The following is an 8,902-nucleotide window of genomic DNA, read 5'->3' as shown; positions in this document are numbered from 1 at the left end:
GCTTGAGCCTTGCTCTTCCAGTTTTGCTTGGGAGGACCTTTCCTCTTTTTCCCCTTTCCCTGTCCAATAGCCAAAACAGGGGCACTCGTAGGTGTGGAGGGTATACTTTTACCCTTCATCCCTGCCTCAGCTGTCTGCAACAAGTTGTGCAATTGGGCCAAGGTCTGCTCAGTATTGTTCAAATGGTAAGTTAGAATAAACTGACCATAACATTCAGGAAGTGAGTTCAAGACCATGTCAATGGCCAATTCCTCATCAAAGTGAATATTGAGCTTGACCAAACGCTCTATGTAGCGTTGCATTCTTTGCACATGTGACACTACCGACTCCCCATCCTTCATCTTGCAAGCCATGAGTGACTTGACTACTTCGAACTTTTCTTGACGAGCTCGCTTATGGTACTTTTCCATAAGGTCCTTGTTCATCTCGAAAGGCCAGTAGTCCTCATAGTACCTCTGCAGTTCTGGGGACATAGTTGCCACCATGATGCATGCCACTTTGGTAGCATCATCGTAATGTTTCTTGTAGGCAGCAAGATCTTCAGGAGTAGCTTCATTCTCATCAAGCTCTTTGAGCTCCTTTTCAAGAACATATTCTTTGTTCTCGAAACGAAGAGCCATCTTGATGTTGCGCATCCAATCGTTATAGTTTGAGCCATCCATAACGACTTTGGAGCAGATATTGAGCAAAGAGAAGTTTTGGTTGGAGGAGGACGAAGCAGAAGTGTTTCCAGGAGTAGACATCTGAAAAGAAAGAAATTTTTAGTTAGATTTCAAGATACCTTAATAGAATAACCCAAAGATATAGTATCAAGGTTAGGATCCAACTATGAAGATTCACAACTTAGAAATGGGATGCCGAGATCCAAGTGCAAATTTCATAAAGGTAGGTGAATGACGATTCACCAATTCCACCATTAGACGAAACAAACGAAGTGAAATTCCTAATTCTTTTGAGATACATTGAAACTATTCAATGGCATGTTTTATTCTCAGATTATGCTCTTCTATTTGTGACTGGGATGCCGAGGATCACAAACAAGATGTGAATAACCATGCAAATGTGCTTGGTAACCTCATTGTCTTTATCATTAACTATTGATGTGCTGGTAAACCACACACGCTCCATCAAAATGACAATTATGAGATACCCATTACTACTCTTTATTAGTGCCTTTTAGTGTGCTGGTTAACCACACACGCTCCACTAACGACCAATAAAGCATAATGTGCAATTTCATGGATTAGCATACTTTTCACATTTTTCCTAAAGTAACTAGAGTTGGGATTTTGAAAATAATGTTCTAGTACTTTCTTTAATATCATTATACTTTAATGAGAAGTAGTTGTCCTATCAAATCCGTTCTGCTAACGACCCTCCACTAATCAAGGAAGCGGTGGGTGAGAGTGGACACCCATTCAACTACCATTTTATAGGCAGTTTCCTTATACCCCCCTTATAGATTAGCTTCGTGAATGAGGCATACTAGCGATTTGACTGACCATATTCTTATACATATAATATTAAACTTTTAATTATAATATATATATAAGGTGTGTTTTAAAACATTTTAAAACTTCAAGGGTTTATAAATTTCGAAATTTAAGCTATTAAATTTAAATTTAAATAAACCAATTAACTAGATTTAATATTTATCTTTTAATTAACTATTAATCAAATTATTAAATCTTGTAAGGATTATCTAATTTAAATTAATCAATTAATTTAATCCTAATCCTTATCCCTCTAATTTCAAAAAATAGGGTAAGGATAATTATCCAATTAATCTAATTAAGTAACAATTATCCAAAAAACAAGAAACCCTAGTTATCCTCTAGCATATTTCGAAATTTACAAGGGAGGAGGCTAGGGTTTTCAAAACCCTAACCCTAATTTCGATTAGGGTTCTTTGGAGGCTAGGGTTTTCGAAAAAACCCTTTGATCCAAAACCCTAGAAATCGAAAATTTGGCCTTTAGGGTTTAATAGCTATAAACCCTAATTTGCAATTCAACAATTGTAGCAATTCAATTTAAAACAACAATGCTCTGATACCACTGATGGGTTTTAGGTACAACAAATAAACTAGAAAACAATTCCTAAGTTCACATGCAACCTACTTTGGATCTATGTTTTAACTATTGAACATACAACTTTGAATTGCAAAACAAGAACCCTAGAGGAGAGAGGCTAATTTCGAAATTAACAAACTAGGGTTTAGGGTTTACATACCTTTCAATTGTTATAGCAAACAATTGATATTCCCTTGATCTTGATCTTGATCTTCTTGGAAGCTTTAGCACCACAAGTGTAATGCCTCTAATGGAATCACACCCAAACTAGCAAGAAGGAAAGTAGAAGAAGAGAGAGGGGAGAGGGAGTATGCAAAATCTCGGCCTTAGGGTTTCTTCAAAAGAAAGAGTGACCAAAAACATGAACCAGGAGGCTCCTTATATAGCTGAGGGATCTAGGGTTTAAGGGAAACCCTAGTTATCCTTTGCTTAGGGCCTAAGCAAACCCAAGGGCCTTATCCAAGCCCCTATGGACGAAATTATTAGGGTTTCCCCTAAAGATTTCGTCCACCCTCTTCCAAGGGGGTTCTAGAGCCTTCCACTCAACTATTAGATAATTGCAAACTAGTCCCTGCACCTTATAATTAATTCTTTTAACCCCAAAATCAATTCTGATTAATTTCTGGCTAACAATTAATTAAACATAATGATTTCTAATTAATATATTAATCCATTAACATATTAATAAATCATTTATATATATATATTAATTTATTAATCTTATAAATTAATATCTCTCCTTTCATAATTTCCTTGTCCAGTTGCTAGGTTGAGGGCAACCCAAAAGGACTGTGCTGCTGTCAATTCAAGTACATACCAATTATAGTTATGGGCTTAGACACCTAATCCAACACATTTTACCCTAAGTATGAGGTATTGGATATCGATTGGAACCCAAGTATTGATTGGGTGTTACTTTCGTATTGATAGATCAAGGAGTCGTCAGGGCAGCAGTTAGGGATTTCTTTCTGCGAGATTCAGCATTTGAGGTGAGTTTCCTCACCGGGTTTAGCGGGTCTAAGGCAAGGCCGACCCCTGTTGGTTATGTTGGTATACTTGTTGTATGTGTGATACTTGTATGTGCTTGTATATGTATTCTTATTGGGCGGGGCCCGTATTGCGAGTGTGGGCGGGGCCCGTTATGTGATATGCTTGGTATGTGGTATCTTGGGGAACTCACTAAGCTTTGTGCTTACAGTTTTTAGTTTATATTTCATGTACTTCCGGTTCCAAGGGGAAGAGCTTGGTCTGAGTGCATCGCACACACCATAGAGATTCTGTTTGTGGGTCATACTCTGATTTTCTTGATGTTTGACACTTTTATTTGTTTGGGATGTATAAATAATGTTTGGAATACTGTTTTTACTTAAATCAAAAACAAAATTTTTGGGACCATATTTTTGGATGTTACAGTTATGTTGGAGTTCGTTCTTCTTCAGGTTGTGTATTTCTTGCTAAGAATGGTGTTGGCATAAGTGTTGAAAGGTGGTCGACTACTTATGAGATGTTACATTAGATATCATTCAAATCATTGGGGTTTCTGCTCAATTTGTCTTACAAGCCTGGTTTTGGAAACCCCCCTTTTTTGTCAATGATTGCAATTGTTGGCTTTCAAAGATATCTTGATTCGTGTTGAAGGAATCGGGTTTGGAGAACCCATAAAGGGTTCTAAGGGTGTTATGAGAATAAATTGTAAGGAAAGATTTCGAGGACGAAATGTAATTTAATTAGGGGAGAATTGTAACACTCGTTTTCCAAGATAGATCGGTTGGGGGTTTAGAAGGATTAAAAGAAAGTTTTTTGGAAAAACCTTGTGCCATGACGTGGTGGTTGGAGCACCACGATGTGGCATGCCAAATTCATGAATGTTAATCCAGGATGGTTGTCATGATGTGGCGAGAGGAAGGTCACGACGTGACCGCAGCTGTAGCCCACACCCATGATCTTTTATGGTTTCTTCCATATTTTAGCCCTTAACTCAAGGTTTAGGGCATCCTCTTCATCCTCCAACCCTTTTAACGAAACCCTAGCTTCCATTGTTGAGGTCTTGAGCTTTTGCTGGTGTTTGTGGTGTCTTGGAGGAGAAGGAACCGTCCTTCATGCATAGATCTAGCTTGCAATTCTCATCATCATCTTCTAGCACTTATTCTAGGTCATTGTAAGTGTTCAAGTTCTAAGCTTTATGTTCTATGCTTCTAGATCTAGGATTTTTGTGCATTTTCTCCATGTTTGGTAGAGTTTGAGTGGTTGGATTTCATAAAGTTTGCAACTTTATGGATCCTTGAGGTCCCTTTGAGGTTTAGTGTTCTAGATCTGAGACTTGATTAGGTTTTGGCTCATGCATGAGATTTTTTACCTCATTTTCACCATTGTTTAAACTTAGCTTGGGGAAAGACATGTATTGGACATGCATGACTATAAAGAACCGATTTATATGACTCTTTGGGTGCAAAGAAGCCTTTTGGAGTATATGAGTGTGTGGCTTAATGGATTAAAGACTTAATCCATTAATCTATCCAGAATCAGTTCCCAAGAGGTGACGATATGCCTATGACGTCGTGACTTAGGAGGATCTCGCGACTATTTTGTCTGGATGTTCCTACAATATGGACAAGAGTCCTCCACGTCGTGGTCGGGGTGGGGGTGACCATTGAATTTTTGATCATTTTGACTTTGGGTCAAACTTGAAGGAATCGGGTTCTTGATTAAGGCTCTACCTTTGTTTGGTGCTAGCCGGTTCACGGGAGCGATCAATGTAGGGAGTGAGCATGTTGTTGTATTTTCTTGGGTCTTCGATTCAAGTGAGTTTCCTCAATGTATTATGTATTATAGTATACGTATATCCTTGTGTTAGGATATATGAGTAGTTGTATGCTGGTTAGAGTACCTAGTAAGTTGGTGATCGTCTAGTGGAGTGTCATAGGGGTTGTGTGTAGTCACATAGGATAGCCTGAGAACTCTTAATCTAGACTTTCTTGCATGTTCCTCGTTTGGTTGTGGATCTAGAGTGGGATCACATGTTCGAATGTCTATCTCACATCTGGTTACATATAGCTTTGCATTCCTTAGAGATCTGTTAGTAGTGGTGTAGTGTACTAAGTGAGGTCTGGTATGTGATAGTTAGTTGTTAGACAGGTAGACTAGGGTAGATAGTAGCATGTGTTTGTATGTTTACTTGATTGCTTGTTTGTTCATACGTCGACATATTGTGGTGGGTTGGGTTGTGGCGGTCCTACTTTATGTTGTAGGTGAAGATACCTAGGCAGGCTAACAGTATGTTGCAGGCCAGTGGTGAGTCAGTTGTATGCTGAGAGAGAGCGCTCCAGGTGTAATGTAGGCCTTGTGCGGCGAGCCAGTCAGACTATAGGCTCAGGAGTTGTCCAGGCATACTGTAGGCCTTGCGAGGCCGGCCAGACAGACTGAAGGCTCATGTGTGTGCATGCATTGTATGTATACTGTGGTTTGTGGTATTTTGGGGGAACTCACTAAGTTTTGACTTACAGTTGTGGACTAAATGTTTTTCAGGTACCGTTGGTGATCGTGGGAAGGCGAAGGCGTGACCATACACATTCATCAACAACCATGGAGATTTCACATTTATTACATTTCTCTGATTTTCTAAGATATGTATTTTGGAATAAACAATTTTCTTGATTTGAATTTTATAAACGTGATGTTTTAGCTTAATTAAAAAAGAAAATTTTTGTTGTGAAATTGGGACGTTACAATTTTTCTCTATTTTAAGATATATAACTACTTGTAATAAAGAGTTAAAATGTTTTTTTTTGTAAGGGGACTTTTTTGTGATCTTACACCTTATGCTGAGGACATGCTTCGTATGACGATGTACAAGTGTTAAGCCTGATAGGCAAGCCATGTCTATACTTTCAACTTTGAAGTTATAGATTCTTTGCAAAATAAATATGTACATCTCGATCGCAAGATTTGTAGATGTCTGAAATAGCAAAAAATTGGTTTACCGTGTGGGCACACGATAGTGATGATGAGATCATTTAGAATGTAGAGATTCACCTATTTATTAACTATAATTTGACTTCTACTGTGTATCGAGCTGCATACCAAACTGAAACAATGAACCTTCTACCGTATCCTCCTCAATGAGAATTATCAAACGATGTATTGGTTGTATTTAGGGGTGTAAGTGAGTCGTGCTACTCGTGAGCTACTCGGGATCGACTCATTAAAAGCTTGACTCGAGATCGAATTAAACTAGCCTGAGCCGAGCTCGAGCCTAAATATGAGGCTCGTTTATTAAACGAGCTCGAGCCGAGCTTCAATTAATGGGCTCGCGATCCTAAACGAGCTTAAATGAGCCTATATATATATATATATATATATATATATATATATATATATATATATATATATATATATATATATATACACACACACACACATACATACATACATACATACATACATACACACACACACGCACACACACACACAAATATATATATATATATATATATATATATATATATATATATATACATTGAGGCTTGTTTAGGCTCGATTAGGCTCGCGAGCCCACTAAATTGTTCACGAGCCGAGCTCGAGCTTCATTTTAAGGCTCGAATCGAGCTCGAGCTCAAACTCGAGCTTCCTCAAAATTAAACGAGCCGAGCTCGAGCTTGGTCAGGCTCGGGCTCGGCTCGGCTCGTTTACACCCCTAGTTGTATTACCATTTATGTAGCATAAATATTTACATATCTAAGTGTATGTATATTGTTACATGGGTACCACTTGTGTGTGTCATGTTATATCTTATCCACTAATATAGTATCTACTAAATATGATATTTTCGTGGATAACTGTTGTTACAAAGAACACAATAAAAAAAATTCATTCAAAAGGATTTCATATGAAATATTTATGAAAGATTAAAGTTCGGAGAAAAAATTGTTTTTTTGCAGCCTAATTTTCCTCCGTCCATGTCGATTTTCATAGGCAACGTGTATTTTTCTAGATGGTGGCATGCAAAAAAATGTGGCTATTTTTAGCAATTCTTTAATTTGTGCTATAGAAAAACTTTAGGAAAATCTGTTATTATGGTCATTTTTTTTATATTTAATAGATCATGTGTGTTAAATAATTAAAACAATTATTATGTACTTATGATCTGTTTTAATAATTAAAATAATAATCATGTGTTGGTATCATCTTGTATTATGTTTTAGAAATTTATATGTTTTTTTAAGTTAACAATGTTTAAAAAGAAAGTCGTGAAAATATAAATAAAACAAACGCAAAAAAATGAGAAACAGACGGTAGTTTGCGAGTATTTTCTAACTCAAAAACCGAAAATTTCAATTTATAGTAAAAACGAACAATTTGTATCATAGTGGTTAACAAACTATGTCTCATAATTATAAATTATGTTGAAGTCTGAAAAATAAAATATTGTTCCTAAAAAAGATGTGTAAAAAAACAGATATTTGTAGTTTTTCTGAAATTTTTTTGAAATGTGAACAATGTTTTTGAAAAAATAAAATAAAACAATAACTATTTAAATAAAATAATAAAACTATAATTGTTTTACTAAGATTAACGATTAATGCAACAAAAACTTACTGGAATACGAAGTATCGTACTCCATGACTTCGGTGCCCACGCGCCAATCCCCTTGCTGTCCTTAACGCGGCACCAATACACCGATAGCAAAAGCATTTCCGTCGTAAATCTTGGTATTCGCGACAATTTTTTCTTCTGTAAACATTTTTATACTTATATATATATAGAGACAGAGTGTGTTGGTATATAGAATATAGATGGCTGACACTCCTCTACCCTGAACATCAAACGCCGCTTTCAATTTGTGTCTAGCAGAGTAGCAGGCCAGTCGAAAAACCCTCGCTCTATCTTTCCTCATTTACCACCCAAAACTACTTTCATGAACAACTCATCTTCTTCCGGTAGCTTTTCAAATCGCCGGAGTCCGGTGGCCAGCGTGAAACATCCAAGTTATCGTGGTATACGGAGTCGTAGTGGGAAGTGGGTGTCGGAGATCCGGGAACCACGTAAAAGCAAACGTATTTGGCTTGGGACATACCCAACACCGGAGATGGCTGCGGCAGCGTATGATGTAGCTGCTTTATCACTTAAAGGCCGTGATGCAATGATAAATTTCCCAGATTTTTTTGGAACATACGCATTGCCGCTTTTGCCGGAGCCTGCCATGATAAGGAGTGCAGCTGCAGCTGCAGCGGAGCTGATGAAGTCTTCCTTGGATCAGTTTACGTTAGAGTCTGGTGGTGACGGAGATACCTACCTTCCTGCCGAGAATAACTTTTTGGACGACGAAATCCTTTTCGATATGCCAAAGTTGCTGGTAGATATGGCGGAAGGAATGCTGATAAGTCCCCCACGGCAGCACAGTACTGACGATTTGTCTCCAGTGGGCTCCTCTGATTGTCATAATTTGTGGAGCTACTAGGCTTCTTTAAGTTTGTTAAAAAATAACATATAAAAATCGGAAGATTAAGAGAAAGAGGGGATCAAAGGATCAAGAAAAAAATGAAATTAAGAAAGGTGCAAGTTGAAGAACAATGACGTGTGAACAAGTAGTATGCATGCATGATCATCAAAAAGCATGAGAACTTAGTTTTTGAAATTTATCAAAATCAAGGATCTAATATCGTCAAACAATATAATCTTTGAGTTGTAAGTACAGTTGTTTTGAGAAAACTATATATGTGAGAATTTGATACCCAAAAAATCCGAACAAATTATTTCCAAAACCTCACCACGGGACCTAAAGGCTACTACTGTCTAGAAGAATAATAGGTCCAAAACATAAAAACGTAATATA

At 37.3% G+C, this 8,902-nt stretch overlaps 1 protein-coding gene across 1 annotated transcript; it reads left to right on the top strand.

Annotated features, from left to right (window-relative positions):
- Window positions 1-7,940: 7,940 nt before the first annotated feature.
- Window positions 7,941-8,616, top strand: LOC145162209 (ethylene-responsive transcription factor ERF026-like). Its single transcript, XM_079081420.1, has one exon. It carries the CDS (start codon window positions 7,985-7,987, stop codon window positions 8,525-8,527), a length of 543 nt encoding a protein of 180 aa, XP_078937546.1. The 5' UTR covers window positions 7,941-7,984; the 3' UTR covers window positions 8,528-8,616.
- The last annotated feature ends 286 nt before the right edge of the window (window positions 8,617-8,902 follow it).

Source organism: Lactuca virosa, chromosome 3 (genome assembly GCF_052849685.1).
Source record: "Lactuca virosa cultivar CGN04683 chromosome 3, Lactuca_virosa_CGN04683_v6, whole genome shotgun sequence".
Classification (NCBI taxonomy): Eukaryota; Viridiplantae; Streptophyta; class Magnoliopsida; order Asterales; family Asteraceae; genus Lactuca; species Lactuca virosa.
Note: the sequence above shows the minus strand (reverse complement) of the source record. Positions and strands in the feature narration are given on the sequence as shown.